Source organism: Telopea speciosissima, chromosome 1 (assembly GCF_018873765.1).
Source record: "Telopea speciosissima isolate NSW1024214 ecotype Mountain lineage chromosome 1, Tspe_v1, whole genome shotgun sequence".
Taxonomy (NCBI): domain Eukaryota; kingdom Viridiplantae; phylum Streptophyta; class Magnoliopsida; order Proteales; family Proteaceae; genus Telopea; species Telopea speciosissima.
The window spans coordinates 8,957,366-8,978,541 of NC_057916.1; the positions used below are offsets into that span (position 1 = coordinate 8,957,366).

General features: G+C 37.5%; 2 protein-coding genes across 4 annotated transcripts; one reads left to right on the forward strand and one right to left on the reverse strand.

Annotated features, from left to right (window-relative positions):
- The first annotated feature begins 1,997 nt into the window (after positions 1 to 1,997).
- Positions 1,998 to 12,443, forward strand: LOC122639649 (chaperone protein dnaJ 10). Of its 2 annotated transcripts, XM_043832531.1 has the most exons (10): positions 1,998 to 2,285; positions 2,780 to 2,839; positions 3,125 to 3,207; positions 4,100 to 4,253; positions 7,043 to 7,172; positions 8,618 to 8,776; positions 8,860 to 9,038; positions 9,557 to 9,637; positions 10,277 to 10,417; positions 12,032 to 12,443. In XM_043832531.1, the coding sequence occupies exons 1-10, from the start codon at positions 2,199 to 2,201 to the stop codon at positions 12,110 to 12,112; spliced, it is 1,155 nt and encodes a 384-aa protein (XP_043688466.1). In that variant the 5' UTR covers positions 1,998 to 2,198; the 3' UTR covers positions 12,113 to 12,443. The 2 variants fall into 2 exon arrangements, with proteins under 2 accessions (XP_043688466.1, XP_043688474.1); XM_043832539.1 differs by lacking the exon at positions 2,780 to 2,839.
- Positions 5,655 to 19,550, reverse strand: LOC122639661 (F-box protein SKP2A-like). Of its 2 annotated transcripts, XM_043832559.1 has the most exons (7): positions 19,529 to 19,550; positions 18,377 to 18,673; positions 14,661 to 15,009; positions 14,420 to 14,561; positions 13,904 to 14,282; positions 7,266 to 7,270; positions 5,655 to 5,668 (listed from the first exon to the last, which is right to left on the reverse strand). In XM_043832559.1, the coding sequence occupies exons 2-5, from the start codon at positions 18,616 to 18,618 to the stop codon at positions 13,912 to 13,914; spliced, it is 1,104 nt and encodes a 367-aa protein (XP_043688494.1). In that variant the 5' UTR covers positions 18,619 to 18,673; positions 19,529 to 19,550; the 3' UTR covers positions 5,655 to 5,668; positions 7,266 to 7,270; positions 13,904 to 13,911. The 2 variants fall into 2 exon arrangements, with proteins under 2 accessions (XP_043688494.1, XP_043688487.1); XM_043832552.1 differs by lacking the exons at positions 5,655 to 5,668; positions 7,266 to 7,270 and having other exon boundaries at positions 13,723 to 14,282.
- Between the last annotated feature and the right edge of the window lie 1,626 nt (positions 19,551 to 21,176).

Below are 21,176 nucleotides of genomic sequence, written 5' to 3' on the forward strand. Positions count from 1 at the left end.
CTATGCCGCTAGCTCAGAAAACCCTATCTCTTAAAATTAATAAAGAAATGTAAAGGTATATGGATCTCAAAAGTTTCCAATCAACCTTATTTGATCGAGTGCCTTCTTCTTTACCAGTATGGTTAGAGTGTAAAATGGTCAAGATAATGTTGGGACCGGTATATTTGAGGGCAAAATCATCTGATCTGATCCGATTCGATGCAATTGATATGTATCGATATCGGTGGCGACCAATACCGGCACTGATAGCATGAACAAAATCCCTACACAAAGGGGTAGCGTGATTAACTCCTCCACACATCCACTTAGAAGTTAAATCAACTTATAAACCGAAATAGAAACGAACCATAATCAATTATTATTTGATTCAGTTTTGGTTTTAATTTTAAATCGATAAGTTGTTGGTCTAAACTGTTTTAAACAGATAAATCAAATATAATCGAATATGAAACCAATAAAACCAAATAAAATCAATTAAACTGAAAAAAACTAAACCGCTTGAACAAATTACGAACCATATTACCAACAAAAAATTGAAGCTTACTCAATAATAAACTGTTTAACCCGTTACAAACCATTTGGTAATCAGTTTCTAATTGGGAACCTTAAACCGATCAATAATCGGTCGATTTCAATTTCTGTCAATTACAATATCAACCGTTTACCAAAAAAAAGTAAATTACAATATCAACCTAACTGAATGGAATTGATTAATACCCTTACATGGAAGTGTTAAAAGAGGAGCATAAACCATCTAATAAGTGGGGTTTCAAACCACCCCCACCAAAAAAAGAAAAAGTTGCAAATGGATAGGATTGTCAATTGGTGGGCCACAAGTGTAAATGGGCCTTGTGTTGGACAGGTAGGCTTGAGCTAGGACTCCAGTCTTCTCACATGAAATATTATATTAATTTTTTTAAAAAATAAAAAACAATAATTAAAAAAAATGATGTGAGAGAATGTAGAATTCCCTACTTGCTCAGATAACCCTCTCCCTAGTCATTATATTTAATGCCCTCACCCTTGTCCTCTTAAGAGGTAGAAACATTTAATTCTTACCCGATATGGGTACACGTTAGAGATTTTCTCACCCTTACCTTATAAACCATGGCACCGAATTTTCCTCCACCCACGGTGACCACTTGGTGGGAGAGGCCATTAGGAGGGTCTTTTGGGAAAATACTAAACTCCTATTGGGTTTCTAAACCCTAAGATGGTGAGTAACTCATCCTCTATGGGTGGAGGAAAACGTTCCCCCCAAACCATGTGTAGAAAATTTCATTTACCTAACTGGGTTAAGGTGGGTAATTTCTATTCCCTTTTGATGCACCTAATTTCTTGTTACTATTTACCAATGAGAGTATGCACAGAAGCATCAACAAGGATGAGATTTCTGCTTTTAGAGGGGGGGATTTCACACCATCCTGTGTCTGGGTAGATTGGAAATGGGCCTAGGGTGAATTGGGCCTGGGTTGGACCTATATTATCTAGTATAATTAATGGTTTAAAAAGTACGGCGGGTTAGTTAGGGAATTTCCAGGTGAAGATACAACCTCCTATAATAAGCTATCAAAGATCACAAACACAAAGAGACATTACTAGCAAGTTGGCATCAGAATAAAAACTCAATCATTTAACAACTCTATACGAATGCCAGTTTTGTCCCTTTTATTTTCATTTTTTAACCCATTGGTTATTCTCAAATAAGTAAATGGGCTAGCAGGCCCACATAAGAGTTCTAATTTGTGAACAAAAGAAAATCTAACCCAATTATATTAATCCTTCAAACAAGGCAAACGAAGGCACAAAATACGTTAGTGGTCTTATCTCTAAAAAATCCACTAAGAGCTACTGGGGCCTGTCATATCAGGCCCAATAATTGGCCAAATGGGCCCACCTCCCAAGAAGCCCATAAAAGTAAGGCTACCGACCCAGCCCAGTGACAGCTCTAAAGGCAAAGAGAGCACAAGCAGATCGTTGTGGCAGTTATAATACTGTTTTCCCTCTCGAAAATTAACTTTTGGCGGTATTTGTTTATTCTGTGAAGAACTGGAAAGTTGAGAGACATACTGAGAGCTGCGTGTGCGTGGGGTTCGAATGCTCTATTTTTTCGGCTTCTCTCACATTCTCTCTTTCATCTCCTATTCTTGTGTTTCAAGTTCATCTGCAGCTTGTTCTACTACTCATTGCAGAAGAAAATGGTGAAGGACACGGAGTATTACGATGTTCTTGGCGTCAGTTCCTCTGCATCCGAGGAGGAGATCAGGAAAGCTTACTATCTCAAGGTTTGAACTCGATGAAGAGCAACTCATGATGATTTATTGATTCAATCAGATTTTTATTTGATTCTCTGTATTTCTTTTCTTGATTCCGTTCTATTGTTCTATTTCTTAGTCTCCCTTTAAGATTTAGTAATTCACAAGAAGCATTGACAAACAGTATCAAGAATCTGATTCTCCATTGTCTGTTCAATTGAGATCGCCGAGAAGTTTCTCCAATCCTAGAGCGATAACCTTCTTGACTGTTTTTCTGTGTTGAAATCTTACGGAACTTCAATACCCTATGGAATACAGGAACGCAACATCTAAAACTGATTCTAAGGATTTATGGTCTTCGTTACTGAGATACCAGTGGATATTGAAATTACATTTTTCATCGACTTCTTCTGAAACACAATGTGTTTCCCTTTTCTTTCACGTTTCCTTACGGAGGAATTTGGTTTTGCTTTAATCTAATTGATATTCGTGCATTTTACTGGAACCTCTGTACTTTGGTGCAGGCAAGACAGGTTCATCCTGACAAAAATCCAAATGATCCTCAAGCAGCTGAAAGATTTCAGGCAAGTGCTCCATTTCCTCTTCTGTAGTAGGACAGAATGAATAAATCCTGAATTTTGATTCTCATGTAGTTATCCATGTAGTGAGTTTCTCATATTAGAAGTTTAGAACATGATGCCACCACCTGATATGACATCGATCTTCCACTAGTTCATATAAGTTGCTGTGCAACTTTATTAATACTTTTGATCGTAGATTCGTTTATGTGCCAAGTATGTCTGAAATGAGGAGCTATGAATGCAATTTTGTAGAACCTCTTGAGTAATCCAAGTTCAATTGCTCGGCAGGTATTGGGAGAAGCTTATCAGGTTTTGAGTGATCCTGTACAAAGGGATGCTTACAATCGGAATGGAAAATATTGCATCTCCAGGTATGCCAAAAAGAACACAAGAAATACAAGTATTTTTTTTGCCATGTGTTTGTGTAAGTACATATATGTAGGTTACTGATGCATAAGACACCTTGCTTGAAGGTGAATGACAAGACCATATAAACCAAGACACTGGAAGGAGGGAAAATTGATGTTATGAAATATCAAACAACTTTGTCAGGCACCATTTTCACATCTTGGCCCTTTGTACTATTTATTAATTCACAACCTCTCAACTATAGAGTGTAAACATTGATTTGGGAACCAAGATGCTGCAAGTGAGTAATTTTTGTGATATGAAATTCACTGAACTTGGCCAACTATGAAACTTTTTGGCTAATACAATTTTGCGTACACAACCATGTCCTTAAATCATGTTTATAAATCTACTTCGGACCCCTTTCTTTCAACAAACCCAGAGATAAGCTCTCTAGAGTCCCAATCATAAAGTTGACAAACTTGGTCTAAATTAATTGAACTCTGCAGCTTAGTTCTGAACTTACTTTGAGCATGACATGCTATCTCAAAATATTCAACTCAATTAAAATTAAATCATATAAGGCACCGATGGATGTGTTTTAGATGCATAAAACAAGTGCAACAAGACTTTAAGCCCCAACCTACAAACCAAGAGTCCTGGCAATCCTATATACACTGATACATGCCAGATCTCAATATTTTGTGCATTGTCTGAAAATACTTCCTCGTGTGTTACTAAAATCCTTTTTGCCAAGTCTTAAAGGTGATAAGTGCTGTTCTGTATCTTATTCTCCTCTTATCATGGTCTGTCCTACTGCTCATCTGCTTCCACAAGTTAATGTCCTATTGTTGAACTCTCACCCCCTTCAGACCGTCCTGATAAACTGTTATATCCTTTTTCTTTTGTGTGCAGGGAAACAATGCTTGACCCAACTGCGGTCTTTGCCCTTCTTTTTGGAAGTGAAAAATTTGAAGATTACATAGGACATTTGGCTGTGGCATCAATGGCTTCCACTGAATTATCTAGTGAAAGTGACGATTCAGAAAAACTACACGACAGGTTGAAGGCAAGTATGTTATACATTCCATCAAGTTATCAACATGTCACTTAGGAAAGTGATTAATCTATTTATTCTACTTTTTTTGACAGTAATATATATATTATCCGAGAAGCTATATTTTAATCAGTACTAGCCTGGTAATGTTGCTTATGTGACATCAAGTTCATGTATTACTGACTCTTCCAATGGTTCTCTTTTCTGAATGAGACACACTGTCTTCCTAGGGATTCCTTCCAACAGGAGTGATTAACGCATTAACAACAAGATCCTTAAAATGTGTGCTTATGTAATAGAGGGAAACAATTTTGACAAGTGAATACATAAATGTAGGGATGATTAGATAGGAGTGTTGGACCAGAAGGCAACCCAAGAGGGAGGGGGGTGAATTCGGTAAAGCAGAATGATACGCCAAAATTAAAACTTACTACCCAAAACAAAAGATGTGCAAAATGTGTGCATGAGTCTCAGGTGAAATTCCACTAAAGCTCTTAAATATAGGGGAAGGGATGGCTGAAAAATGTGGCCAAAAGAGTCTCAAACAGCTTTTTTTTTATAGAGCTGGTTGACCACCTCGAAGGTTGGTCGACCCCCCGGGATATAGCCATTCAATTTTTACTATTATATAGCCATTTGGGCCAACTGGTCAATTGCTGGTCGACCGACACTCCAGCCGGAGATAGACCATGGTCTGTCAACAGTTCGATCGCCACTCAGTCCACCTGAACTCTTCTCAGTAAAATAGACATAAGTCACTCTCCCGAGCTCGGATTGGCCTGATCCTTTTTTTATATATATGAAAGTAGATTTAAAAAGCTACAACTTTCATGTTTCGAGAATTATAATTGCATGACCAGGGGATATGCAGAAACAGGGTTCAAGACAGCACTGGCCTCGGGAAACACAGACTGGCTTCAGGCCTGTCGACTAGGACTCTGACTGGCTCGATTTTTTGGGCCTGAAACAGCTTGACTCTTGGCATATGACTCCCTATAGGTGTTAGGTCAATATACCAATTCAAATACACCAATATAAGTTCCCCTATGGTCATAGGCAAAGTCACCCAGCTAAGATTAAACCATTAGGTTATGTTTCGGCACTTAAGAGGTTATGTCCTATGGGTCTAAGGGTTTTGAGAATCACTTAACAACTTCAAAAGATAAAATACAATACAAGTTAAAAGAAAAAAATTCCCTAGTCTTGAGTACACTGTCTTAATGTGTCCAATTGAACTCTAACCTATCTTTTTGATGGGCTTACTAAGCAGCTTCGATTATACCAGATGTTGTCACCACATGCTGTAGATGGACTTACAAAAGTGTATGAACACTCCATGCCTGGGGGGGCTTACACTAGGACAAATGATGAACCCATGAACTATGCCACTTGTTGCCACGGATGGTTGATCAAGCGTGAAAATCTTCCTTTGAGTGAAGCATGACAACCCACAAATCATTGCTAAGACAATCATCCTACATACTTTGAAGCTTAAGAGTGAGGTAAGATATACCAATAAGAATAAGCTCTTTCACCTTTGAACACAAGTACGAATAACCAAAAACAATCATAGAAATGCAATGTCTCAACAAGAAGCACTATGGGGATTGGGGAATCCAACAAAACTTCATATCTTGGTTTTAGAAAATGTCAAAACATTTTAGGATAGTGAAAAAACTCAAACAGGATTATCTTTGTGGGGCAGAGGGAGTAAATGGATAAAAACAAAGCTGGAAACGATCATCTAGAAGTTTTTTTTTTTGGTAAGAATAATTTAGAAGTAGAAAAGAAATTTTAACCAATAAAATGGAATTATAGGCAAGAACTGCAGAGAAGTGTTCCCTTACTCTTTTGTTATATGTCCTCGAAGTTGCCTTTTTTTTTGTTGGTGGGGGGGGGGGGAGTGAAAATGTATTTCATTCATGAAGAATAAATAAATGGAAGTTTAGAGACTGCACAGCTAGACAAATGAGACATTAGTCATGATCATTCAAGTCCCCCCCCCCCCCCCAACCTGGCAGAAACATTCTATAAACTGTTACAACCGCTAATTCCAAAAGCTTGAGCTTATATCAACACCCCCTGCATGTGCAGTCCCACACACCCATCGGTCTGCAAGTGGCACCACATGTGGCACTGAGGGGCACAAGGCATAGGGGCACAACACACAAATCCTCTCGCACTTACCGGGATCGAACATCCGACCTCCTAGCTCTGATGCCATGTTACAACCGCTTATTCCAAAAGCTCGAGCTGTTAATTAGTGAAACAACAATACTTATCAACACAACAATACATATGTCGTTAATTAAGCATTACAATATATATCAACAATGTTTTCTGTTCTTTTCATGTCCCCCACCTTTACACAATAATTCCTTTTAGACATCAGAATGTAAAGGGGTCTCTATTCAATAGTTTTTCCTCAAGTGAATGCAATATGTAATTCTGTGGCTTTATCTCCTCTAGTTAGAAATGAGGTAACAATGACATGGATGCTGAGTGTAACAGGGCATCAAAGATGAAGCCTGTATGGAAATCAAGTCTGGTGTCCCCATAGACGCATATATAGTAGGTGACTGACATGGTGGAATATTGAAAATAAGTGTCTTTGCTTTATAGACTGGAATTCTTTCCTATCTTGAGATTCTCATTAAGTTCAGATCCTTCTCCTTTACTGGAACATTATTGTTTTGTGTCATTTAAATAAGAAATGGAAGTTTCTCAAAGTTTCCACATAATAGGATATGGTCTAATGAGCTTTCCTGTTTATTTTGTTGTGCACAACTATTTCAATGAAGGCTGTCCAGAAAGAAAGGGAAGAAAAGCTTGCTCGTGTACTGAAAGATATTCTCATTCAATATGTTCGTGGTGACAAAAAAGGATTCATTAAGCATGCTGAATCTGAAGCAAAACGTCTTTCAGATACAGGTTCACTAACTACTCACTGACTATAGATCTTTTCTTAAGTTCATGCCCTGGTTATGGTTCTCTGTCTTACTTTACTCTGCAACATATCAATACAAAAACTAAATCCAGTTTCTAAGCAGTGGGCCAGCGTAATCACTTGATAGCCTTAGGGAGGAGATACTTGTAAGAATATTTGTTCATATTTAAAATGGGAAACATTCTCTGGGATACTTGTCAGAATATTTGTTCATATCTAAAATGGGAAACGTTCTCTAGGTCATGCATGGTTCAAATTTTGGTTGAAAAAATTGAAATTTTACGAAATATTTTGGTTTCGACCAAAAACAAACTGAAATGACTATCGAAATTGCAGTGTTGAAATAGATTGAAATTTCACTGAAATATTTGGTTCTGACAGAAATCGAAATGGGGTCGAAATTCGAAATTTCAAACCTTGCTCTAGGTGAGCACTCCAAGAGAGGGATCTCTATATGGGTAGCCATTGGGAGGATTATTTTTCCATGTGGAACTCTGATTTGGCCAATCTGATTGTTGGGTAGAGGCATAGACCACCCCTTTGGATAGTCTACATGTTAACTTTCATCGCGCATTTCATTTATATATCCCACCATCTAACAAATTGTTTCCAATTCTATTTTCAGCCATCAAACCATGAAGTGCTTATGTGGTACTTTGAACACTGAATAGATAGGGGAACAAATGGATTTGCCATCTATCAATTTTCAAAACCAAACACAATCTTATGGTTAGATTTCTAAAATTTTCCCTTGGTATGACTAGTAAGCAAATCAATACCAAGATTGAGCTCGTCATTGTGCCACATTAGTAATTCTTTTGCATTGAAACTTATTGAAGGGGAGGATAATGACTTGTGCACCTTGTCCACAAAGTTGAGCTGCCATGTGCAGATAAAAGTACCCAAAAGTGCCAGCCTAGAGTTTCCTTCTATGGGTGTTCACCTAGAAAAACCATACCATGATTTATTTGGTGTTTTCTGTAATCGACTATGAGACTATCTGCTGCCACTAGTCCGTTTTGAACCTTGAGAAACATAACTTAGATGATTTCTATCTTTTTGAGAGTTATTCTTTTCTCTCTTCCTATAACCTACATAAGTGATGTACAGTTCTATTATTTTACAACATAAATATTTCTTAGACCAAAGCTGCAATCCTTCTAAAGTCCAAAAACTATACTTTATTATTGGTCCTATCACAAAATTGACGAGCAAAGCAAAAAACATTGTCTTCTCTATAAAAGAATTAAAAAGAAATAAAAAAAAATAAGGGGTGGAGGGAAGATACTGTTATACACTTGTTATGTGCGGTGAAGGACTTGTTTCTTATGCTCACAAGAAAACCTAAAACATAAACCTGATACACTCCTGCACCTTGAATGGTGAGAATTATCTAAAATGATTTTTTTCATGTCTGTTGCAAATACAGCTTTTGGAGTTGATATTCTATATACCATTGGCTACATATATGCAAGACAGGCAGCACAAGAACTAGGAAAAAAGGCAATTTACTTGGGAGTCCCATTTGTGGCTGAATGGGTGAGGAATAAAGGACATTTTTGGAGGTCACAACTCACAGCTGCAAAAGGTATTTGACGCTATTGTCATGTCATTAATTTTTATGCTAAAATTTTATTTTATTTTTTTGATTTATTTTGGATATTGATACAGGTGCTTTTCAATTACTGCAACTGCAAGAAGATATGCGACGACAGTTTAACATGGATGGTAGTGGTCCACAAAATGATGTTGAATCACATATACGATTGAATAAGGATGCACTGATGAACTCGTTGTGGAAACTGAATGTGGTAGACATTGAAGTAACTCTTTTACATGTGTGTCAGATGGTACATTTCTTGAGCTTCTTCACTTCCATTAGCATAGTTATGCCAAAGAAGATGCTGAACAGGAAAAATATCATATCCTGGAGACCTCAAGGATAGTTTTATAAAATCTGGCCCAGGTCTCTAGATAATATTCTAGGTTTTATTAAGAGAACGAAAAAATAAAAAATGTCCTGATGATCCACAAGGATGAGCTGAAGAGAACGAAAAGTTATTATTCATAAATTTTCAGTAAGATTATGAAGATGGATAAATAATAATATATTAGTCCATCAGACCATCACAACCAGTATGATACGTTGTGGTACATCTCAATTATCAGATGATGTCATGTAATTTGGCATAAAATAGATTTGTCTTTTGCATCCATCCATTGTGATTTCTTCCTATCTTAATTCAATGGAATTGTTGGATTCTGAAGAAAATTTTATTCCATTTATTTTCTCTCAGTGTTTGGATTTTTTTTTTTATCTGAAATACAATGGCATCATATTTCCTTATTATGCTTGAATTCATTGTAGGTTCTACAAGAAAATAATGTAAAGAAAGAAGAGCTTAAAGCTCGTGCGCGTGCACTGAAAATTCTGGGAAAAATATTTCAGGTGCAATACAGTCTATTTTTATAATTTGCTCTATCATAATATCCAATTTCTAGATTTTCTTACAAAATCTAGTAAAGAAAAATGTATTTGGTATCTCTTCACTGGATATTTCCTAACATGAATTACTTCATGTATGTGGATTAACTACAGGCAAGCTGGATTGCGATACCCAAACATATTCAATCTTTAATTTCAGTTTGTGAAAGTTCAACAAACAAATTATTTTTGTTTCCCCTCACACAAGATAAATTTGTAGCGTTCCGTTCTTTAATCCAACACATTTCTCCTTACTGCATGTAAATATTTGTTTCTTTTACCGGAACACACTTGTGAGTCCAAAGCCTATTTATAGTACTTGCCATTGCAGTCCTGCTTGCATGTGTTAGATCCTGATGCCCATATCCATAGCCATGCAAAATAGATGCAAGTAACAATTTCCATGCTTTATTAATACTATATTTGTATCAGTATTGGGAATACCTGAGAGGAATATGTCATTAATCTGTCCAGTTCTTGTATTGGTTAAATTTATATTGTTTTTGTCCAGTTTCATGTCATGAAAACTGAAAATGTTATTCATATATTCAAAATATAAATGATGTGACTTACCCTTTGTTTTTCTTTTTTAAATCCATGCAGAGGGAAAAAGATGCAAGTAATGGTGGAACATCAAAGAAGAAAAGTGTTTCTGATATATATGATGATGGAAGCAGTTCTGACAGTAGTTCTGTTGAGGATTCACCCAGAACACTTTCATATCGTGCACCCTTAATCACTCAGGCATGTTAGAGCATTCTTTGAGCTATCTTATCATGTAAAAGAGTCTTTAATGCATTGCTATTATTTCTAATATAAATGGTGCCAAAACAACATTAAATGCTGTAGATAAACTGAAATTGTTAAGAGAACCCTGAAGACAAGTGAATTTGTAGAGGTCAATGAAAATTCTTATGATCTTCTTGAGTCAAAATGAGAGAGTTAATGAAACTCGACAATTTATTAGTGTTAATGCATGCCTATAGATATATCAAAAAACACTAGATAGATAGCACATGAAATAAAATCGATAAATAACTAGTGGGCATCAGCTAAGTATTGTGTTAGGGCATGTGTGCTGAAAATATTTTAGTTACACTGTTACAGTGCATTATCTATTGTGCTAAATGTAGTATAAACATGTTGTAACCTCCTGCATAAAGATTGAGTCAGTTTTTTTTTTTTGGTAGAAGATTGAGTCAGTTTACACTTTATCATTGATGTGCCAACATCTGAGACAGGTAGAAATATATTATCCTTTGTTTGCTTTTGATTATCATATTTATGCTAGCAACAAGTTTTCAATCTATGTCAATTCCCCATCTCAGCATATGATGGAGCTGCTAGATTATGAGAGAAACAAATCGCTTGAATTATGCATGGTGACATACATGTGCTTTAAAGATATTTTTCTACTTGTACACCTCATTAAGTGCAAGAGATTGGTTTTTCCTTTATCAAGAAGTCAAGCCATCTGTTTCGCTCACGGTGAAACCCCAGAACTTATGACTAATCAATGGTTTCCTTACAGTAATCAGTTATATTTCCATTTATCAAATGCTTCTTTTTTACAAGTTTTTCTTGCACAATCACTGTTTGTAATTATTAGGACCAGGCACAAGTAAACTTCTAACTTTGACTTGCCCTGACACATGACTCTACACACTTGTTCATGCTTCGTTGTTCACCTGCAATTTAAGAAGTTGGAGATCCATAATGCAAAAGATTGGATCCGACCAACCAACAAACTACTGTGATATAAACCCAAAAAAAAAAACAAACAAACAAACAAACTACTGTGATATTGCTTCCATCCACTAACATGAGCATCTCTGTCAATTTTGAATCTCATATCACTTCATCTGCATGACCAGTGACTAATTAAATTACTAGGAAATCTTGCCTGGGGAATGTAACTTGATTTCCTAGTGATTTTTCAGTTTTAGTATGCCATATTAAAATGCTTTCGGCTATCTTGCTCTTAGAATGCCCACTCTTTCTAGACAGTGTGCGATAGAATAAGATGTAAGCTTTTAAGGGTTGAGTTTAAAACCAGCATTGTCATGATGTGAACTGTCCATGCTACTAGATGTCAGAGATTGCTTGAGTCTCTATTGTCAACCCCGATTACCAAATTAAGTATTGGTTTATTCCTTCAGTTGAAGACTGCTCACTGTTGATTTATCAGCGTTAAAAAGATTTTTTTTTTTTAAAAAGGGAAACAAAAATTGCTGACTTCTGCATGGAAGTAACTTCCATTGGTCTAAACCCACTAAGAAAACCTGACTACTTGCCCATTAAATGTATTTTTAAAGTCATGTTGGTCAGTTTGTATTAACTTTTCCTTTTCTTATGTAGGGTATTGGAAGGCTATTTAGATGCCTCTGTAACCCTGCTTTAGATGTGGAGGATGAAGAGATTGTGTACAGAAGCAAGTAATATGCGAAATGCATATTTCAACAATACCGAAGATAAGTGGCATTAAGGTGAGGATGAGTGACTACTTTTTTCTTAAAGATCCTTTGGAAGTGAATTTTTGTGGCACAGGCCATGAAATCTCAATGTTCTTACTGTAGTTGGTTTAAGGGTCTAGTGTGTGACTGTTTCTTTTCTTTCCATCTCCTCTTTCAAACAGAACCTGTTGAGTGATTGCTTATCAGCTTAACCACAAATCTCAGGGACTGGAAAGTAGACGTGTAATGCTTAATTGAAAAGGGGATTGTATTCACTGTAAATGTAGAAAAATTATTGATTAGAATGTAATAACTACGGAGTGTGGGTCTACAGTGTGCTCGCAATGATAACCACCAACTCTACTAATCATGAAAAGGGGGAAAAGCATAATAGGCCCACAAAGTTAATTGAGATTAGAACAGCCAAAAAAAAGTGCATTCAGTCCACAAGGCTCTTGCCACGGCTCTCGGGAGGGTCATATGCCCCGCAACTCTGCAAGCACTTGATCACAATGGATCAACATTACTTTTGTGCCAAGGCCTGCCATCTAACTTGGGGATTTTCTTATTGATATGCCTCATGGTATCAAAGAATTTTTAACCTACTTTGTTACTCTTTTAATAAAACATATAATTTTTTTTCAAAGAGTGTAAATATTATCATTTACACGCAAATATGCATGAAAATAACACCTTCTGATAATGACATAATGATGATGTCATTTTTAAATTATTTTTATAAACCCTTTTATACCCTAAACTGGGCATCCAAAAAAAAGATATTGAGTTCTAAATATACACCTACAGAGAACCCAACCCAAGGAAACTAGAGCTTTCACTTCAAGAGTTCTGCTTTAATTGTTGGGTAGGGCTGGGTGAGGCCTCAAAACCCAGGATTAGGTCAGGCTCTGCTTGCTCTCGCAAGGCCTCTCTGTTCGAGCTCAAGCAAGCCGGCTCCTACAGAAGCAGCCCAATGAAAAGTCATATGACATGAAAACATAGACCGATAGTTACAATATCAAATAAACAAACAAACGACAAAATAATTGCTGATCAGAAAACTCAGAAGTGCTCATCCGACCGGTAACTTCTAATCAATTTCAAAGCAAGAGGCCTCTTGGCTATCATCCCTACCCACCCAATTCTGTATGTATTCATTCCAACATAAAAAGCAGAATGCAATCAGTGAGTTTCATACATTGGCTTGCCTAAACTAGAGTTTATCTATATATTTGTGACAGCAAAGTCTGGTTTGTAACTTAATCCCTCTTGTCGTCTACGTGAGATAGCTCGACTCTATCTCCAATCTGCAGTACAGAAACCCTTCTTTTTAAAGCACCCTAATTGTGGTTCCCCTGGCCCCAGATCATTTAGATGTTCTAATAACAGGATCCAAACTAAACATTCAGTTGATGTTATTACCAGATGCCTAAATCCTCTGCTTAGATAATTTGGATCTGGTTAACCCAGTCCTGACCTGTTCTCAAAGTAACACAGGAGCAGATCTTCCAACAAGCACTGAACACATACATGTTGCTCGGACTGGTTACACCAATTCCGATGGAAAATCTCAGGGCATGCACACGAACAAGATAATGAAGCAAGTCTGATGTTCAAAGTCTATATTGACGCACAAGTTATAAACATAATAAATCCACAGTTCGATACTTGTTTTCAAGGAAAAGCCAACTATTACCGGACAAAACAACCATCACACCTCATCACCCACCATATGTACAGGGATTGGATTTTTTTGGTTCCAGGAGAAATTCCATACCGATTGGTTCAGTGTGCAGGATGAGCCAAACTCAGCGCACGATGTGCTTGGAAAGAACAGGCACAGTGCACAGATGCAAGACTGAGACAGCCGCTCTTTATAAGGGAATGCATTCCAGGACATGTGTGAAGCGCAGGGAATGAGTCACACACAGCCTGAACTGCTGAAGGAGTGAGAGCCGTGCACTGGCTGATATTCAGGTTCACAAGCCCTTCATCCTTGCTGTACCCCTTTTTCACAGAGTCCCACAAGTCATGCTTGCTCTTCACCCGACTATTGGCTAAAGAATACATGGCTCTGTCCGTAATGTTCTGACAGTAGTACAGGCCAAGGGATCTCAGATGGCAGCACTTGTCTGCCAATGCTATCACACTTTCATCTGCAGCAAATCATGCAAAAAGGTTAAGAAATTCAATGCCAAACACAACACTAGATGAAAGGAATAAGCCCACAAGAATGTCAACATAAAATTCATCCCATAACTACCAAACAGCATATTTGATGGGTTTTGCCCACCTGTTATAAGGACACAGCCACACATGTCCAAGGCCCTAAGATCCGGGCATCCAAGAGCCAGACAAATCACTCCTACATCAGTGACACCCTCACACCAACCCAGATTCAAAGACTGCAACTGATTGCAATTACAAGCAATGGCCTGCACAGGTAGCAGCAAGAATGAATGAAGATCCTTATCCACATGGAGCCAAAAGCAACTAAAATATCATTGCCTGTTGAAAACAGTAAGACCATTTACCTGCAGAGCTCTGTCAGATGCAGCTCTTATGCATCCACAAAGATTTAACGATTTTAAGTTTCTGCAGAAGCCAGTAAGATATGCCAGGGCAGCATCACTGAAGGCCGTACAACCACTGATATTGAGTTTGGTAAGGTTAGGACATCCATGGGCTAAGGCATACAAGGAGCGATCAGTGAGCTTGAAGCTTTTACTGAGATCCAAGTCCTGCAGGTCATGGCAGAAGTTTGCAATGGTCTCAACTGCTTCATCCTCAAGCTGTGGTTTATTTTGGCGCAAAGTTAGAGTCTGCAGTTTCGTTAACTTGGGGGCAAGTGACAGCACAAGGTTGTTCATATTGTTGTTGCACCTGAAGAGAGAGAGAATATAAGAATCACATAATTTCACTGCCTAGCATTCTTACAACTTGTGATATTTGAATGTTGCGAACAACACTGACAGATAACCTCATGCCTATGTTTAGAGGATAGTAGTAATGGTAAAATCACAACAGCAAGCAATATTCTGTTACCAACTAATAAATGACGGAGATGCATAACATGAACAACAAGAGCAGGAAAACATGACACATATACACCAAGCAGACAGACAGTGAACACCAAAAGAGCTAATGAGTTATAAAATATGCAAGGAAGCTTCAAAATCTCTACATTACAGGAAAGTGTCATCAGGTCTTAAAAAAAAAGCAGATTAAATAGACAAGACTAAGTGGATTGGGATTCCTTCTCTATCAGAGGGAGAGGGGGTGCTGGATACAGTATTGTAAAGTTCAACTGAATTACATTTAAAAAACAAAAATCCGATAGCCTATTATGCCTAGGAATATGATATGCATGTCGCTGATATAATTTTTCAAGTTAGTATAGTAACACTGGTCATTTTTAAAAATTTCCATCTGTTTTCTACATGACAATGGCTGATCACAATGATGTAGCAAATGTCACAGAAAACGACATCTACAACAAAAGTTTCAATATAAGTTTTACGGTGGAAGAAAGAAGTTTAAAAAAAAATGGTGATGATGGGTTTCCCACGAGAATCAACTGGATTCAACCAGTATCAGAAAATTCATCCGTTCTCTTTGTTTCTTTCTTTCCTTCTCTCTCTCTCTTCCCCCGCCCCCTTCCTCCCGAACACCCCACTTTTTTGAGGGGGGGTGTTTGGTTACCCCACCCACTGAACTAAATAAGATCTCCACAAGCAGCCAACGTGTAAGGGTGCCACATGCCAGCATCTAAGTGGAAAAATAGGGATTTTTGCAATTATCAAAAAATAAAATAAAGCTTTATGCTGGCCAAATTTTAAATGGAGTTTAAGGGGAAAAGATCCAAGAGATCATGGACCATATGGTCCTTGCAGAATATGATATCGAGGGTCCCTTTCTAATGAACAGCTTGGACAGCAATCCTCCATGTGGCTGATATCGAGGATGTTGAATAGGATACTCATCCAAAGATGTATCTCAAAGTTCTAGAAAATGAAGAGCCATCAACGTTCCTTATCCCCGATTTCTCTATCCCATATTTGGCGAGCCTAGAAAGTTCACCCCAAGGACTTTAATAGAGATCTGTACAAATAATCCTCCAGTAAATTTACAATAGAGCATTTTTCCTAATAGAACATATCCAAAGACTCCAATTATATATTCCTTACATTTGTTGAAACAAGGAACGGAATTCATTATGCCAAATTTCTTTAAGTACTTAATTGGATCCTCTAGAAGACCATGAAGCACATGCACATGAACACGTGGAATAACGATATGCACCATAGCATGTCTTAAGATAACTTCCAGGTTTTCAGTGCTAAAGCTAGCAAGACAATCAGAATGTTGGATAATCAATAACCAGAATGCGCCTGATCTAAGAGCAAAGTGATACTTAATCAACAGCCTGAATGAAAGATTAAGTCATTTCTACGCAGCAACACCAAGACAGTTATGGTCCAAAAATTAATAAATGCCAACAAAGTCTTCCCAATACTTGGCCCAGTTCAATATAGCATTTACATGCAAGACGTCAACTAAAAGTAGACAAATCTAGCTCAAAATGCTCCCCCCCCCCCCCTCTTTACCCCAAAAATAGGGGGAAAAAAAGATTTTACACAAACAACTTATTGTGAACAGTTAGACCACACCCATCAGCAAGTGTAAACCATATAGATGCTAAGAGAAAGATTGATCCAACTCAATAGGGAAGAAATGGTTCCACATTCAAAATAATATTTCCTACACAATGCTGATGCTTGCCCAAAAAACACACACTCAGCAAGATAAAGGGGCCACAGCCACTCAAAGATCCGAACAAAATAATTGATTCTGCAGCAGAGGCCCCAAGATCCAGCTGGCTCAAATAAATTTCCAATCACAGAATTTCTTTTAGTGTTAAGATTATAAAAACAGAAAATAATACACAGTACAGAAATTAAATGGAAGCAAAACTAAAAGATCCAAAAGGCAACATATATGAAAACAGCAAGGGAAAAATGAGTAGACTGAGTATGAAATAAAAAATCCAAATTACAGAAGAAAATATAAGATTTACTCCAAATTAATCTCACAAATCAAATATGAGACAGTTCTAACCTGATAATTAGAGCATATAAAAATTCAATAACCCATACCAATTTACTATTAATAGAGTATCAAAAAAAAAGGAGGGCAGACCTTGGCGCAACGGTGAGGTTGCTTCATTACAACCTAGTCGCCGCGGGTTTGAGTCGGAAAACAGCCTCTCCCGAAGCGGAGGGTAAGGCTGCATGCATTTTGATCCTCCCCAGACCCCGCATTGGCGGGAGCCTATTGCATTGGGTACGTCCTTTTTTAGAGTATCAAAAAAAAAAAATTGTATGACCTAAATGGTTGGGGTAAGAGGTTCATCCATTCACTTATCAGAAAGGGGGCAAAAGGTCTATTGGGTTGGGCACAGTTAACACCACTTTGATGAGATTCCAGGAGAAAAAAAGGGCGTACCCAGTGCACGAGGCTCCTGCCACTTCAGGGTCTGCAGTCTTATCCCCTGCTTTCACAAAGAGGCTGTTTCCAGACTTGAACCCGTGACCACTTGGTCAATTTGCAATGGAGCAACCTTTAGGTCCTTATCCAAAGCCCATCCTCAGATTCAAAGTACATTAAAAAACAGGGGGAAATAAACTGATTGTAAACTTGGTCGAACAATATCGGGTTTTTTTTTTTGGGGGGGGGGAGGGGGAGGGGGAGGACAAACTTTCTAGATTTGCAATTCAAATATCCCGAATTGCAGATTATTCACCATGTTGCCCTAAACTTTCATAAAGTAAAGATGAGACAAGTCCCTACACAAATCAAATTTCGGGGACAAGAATCTTCCTTCCATAAGGTTTTCTCCTGGAGAAAAAAAGCATAGAAATAAATAACCTACGCCATAAAATTGTCAAAAGAAGAGAGGGGGTGGGAAAGTAAAGAAATATGACAAGCAATAAAGGCCATAAGCAAGTCCATGATAAATTTAAGCGAAAGAAAAAGTAACATCACAGTCCATTCGATAAACGATTAGCCCCAAAATAAATCCACTACAAAAAAGAACACAGAGCATCAATGGCACAAAAACAAAGGGAAGCTGAACCATGAATCATGACTGAGACAGAGAAAATTGGAGTATCACAGAGCAAAGGGCATATACAAACATAAAAATAGACAGTAACAGGGGTTTGAAAGATGGTGAAAGAGGAAGCTATACCATGAAAGACACAGCTGATTGAGGCCTAAGCAAATAGCATCTCTCCATCCAGTACACACACCAGAAGCAATGATCACAGTCCGATCGTCGACAAGCGAAACAATCCGCAACAAGAGCTCCATGGGAAGGTCCTTCCATTCAGTCAACACTCCACCACCCATTTTACCTTCTCCACCACCAAATACTACAAGCTTCTGAAAGCAAGATTCTAAATCCCCAATCTTTGATCCTTCACCGAACATAATCACTTCTCAAAAGCTCCGCCTTCTGCAATATATTCTAGACCTGCTCCCTTCTGCCAAAGAAAAGACAAGACAGAGAGAGAGGAGTGGATAAATTATATAAAGACTGAGAGGCCCGTGTTCCCGAATTCCAATACACAAAATTCAGAAACCCAAAGCATAGAAAAACGACAAGGGCATCCAATACACCCAAAGTAAAACCCATCTGTCAGAAATAAATAGGGGCTTCCAGATGTTGCCATTGATATGAATCACCTCCTCCAAAAACCCTCCAATTCATCCCACACCCCACAAAAAAGAAATCAATAGATTCTTTACACGTCATATTAAAATAAACGTACGTTAATTCATAAGAAACTTAAAAAACCAGAGGTAGGAAAGCAAAATAAGATCAAATCAAATCATGATTAAGGTAAAACTGCAATTCCATCCCAGAAACTATACAAGAACCTCAGCAACCCAAAAAACTGCCAAAGGAAAAGCAAGTAAAACTGTTTATAAAAAGTAAACCCAAGAGAAAGTTATTGGGTGTTTAGCTGAAGAAGACCAAGATGAAGATGAAGAGCTACAGAGTGGAGTAATGCCAAATACAGAAGCAGCAGCTAGAACTGAGATTAGCTGCGAACCAGTACTCCCAAATGCCACCCAAAATATAAAATTTTGACAAAAGAACAAAGGGAAAACCAAACAAGGGTTTCAATTAAAACCTTCAAAATACAGAAATCAAGACGGTACAGATGATTACGTCCTGTAGTACACACGACGGCATAAGAAATCCGGAGAAATTCTTGAAAATAGAAAAAGCAGAAGGTAGTATAGAAAGCAACAAGAGACTTGGAGTTGAACCCAAAATGGTAACAGAAAATTTGGACTAGAAAAAAGGATCAGATAAAGAAGAAAATGAATTACCTTGATTGTTGAGAGTTTCCAAAGCGTGCTCGGAAATGAACGAAGAAACAGAGAGAGGGGACTTAGACTAAAATTTCTACAAAAGAGCAAATCGTCACAGAAGGGAGAATTCAAAATTGAGAAGAGATCGATAGGGTTTTATAGAGCTTGTAAGTTCTGGTTGGTTCTTACACGCAGCACAGCTAATGAAGGAAAAATTGGGGTGGGGGGGAGAGAGAGAGAGAGAATGACGCGACAGGAACCGAAGAAGGCGAAGAAGGCAAAGAAGACGTGAAAGGTCTGTAAAGGATGACGGAGTATGTTCCACGTGTCGTTATGTGAGAGGGTAATGTGATGGGACCTACGCTATAGGGTTGTGTAGCAGGAAAATTCCTGCTATCCTTTGGCAGCCAAGAAAATGGAATCTTAGTGAATATTTTAAAAAATAAGAAAATATTTATAAAAAAGGAAAGTGAATTATTCCATTTCCTTGCCTAGCAGAAGGGTAGCAGGAATGTTCTTGCTACAAATGTAACAGCAAAATTTCGTCCTTACAAAAATTTAAAGAAAAGAGGAAAGAAGGGAAAAAGAAGTAGAAGAAATCAAAGGATTTTGAATGATGGGTTTTTGACATACGGAATGGAAATTTGAATGTAATCATAGAAAAGCTAAAGTTCCAGTCCAAACACAAAGAAAAAAAAAGAAGTGGAAAAGAATGAGGAAAAAGCCAAGAATGATAATTGTGTTTGTTTATAATCGAAACCGCAACTGTAATGTAAGAGGGGGTTATGGGTCATGGGTCATGGTTGTGTGGGATGTTGGCCCTGGACCTGGCCCACTGGCCCAGTAGTGCGAAGAAAAAAACAGCTCAACGCATAATCACTTTCCCCAACTCCACTTCTTTTCGTTTTATTCTCCTTTTTAATTTTAAACAACCTAGATTTTAAGGAAAGAATCTCTTTAATAAGTACTTCAATTCAGAGATCAAATTGGCCTTCAATTCTGAACGGTGCAGGAAAATTGGCTTCTCTGTTTTTCTATTGTATCTTAAGGGTGCAGTTTAGTTAGCACAAGGTGAGCTAGTGAAACCCTTTTCCTTTATTTTATAATGTGTATCATCATAAGACTTCACATATCTTGTAGAAGTTTACGTCTTTCATTTGACTTCTAATAAAGCATTATAATTAGAAAATTCTATATTTTTTAAGGGGAAAAATATTTTTTTATCCAAGTGTGCGGCCTACCTAAGTACTCCTTATGTCTATCTCTTTCTTTTTCTTCTATTGAATGACATCTCTGCCACCCATTGGGGAGGATATAGATAGACCAAGGAAGAACTAGCGTAGGCCACATTCTCAATAGAATACATCATCCCATTTTATTTTACTTCCATGTAATTAATATACATTCGGAAAAACAAATAATGAAGCCAATTGGGTTGGAGATTGGGAGAACAAGAAGCTATGTTCACCCCCAGCAAAGGTCTAAGGTTTTTTGTTCTATTAAATTTGTTTTATCACATTATAGAATATTTTGGTCACCTTGACTATTAGATTAGTGGGAATTTTTTGATATTCGGGATTAATCGGACTTGGTAACTTTTCCATCCAAAGATTGATTTAACCAAATAATCCTTCCATATAACTAAAAAATTAAAAAAAAAAAAAATT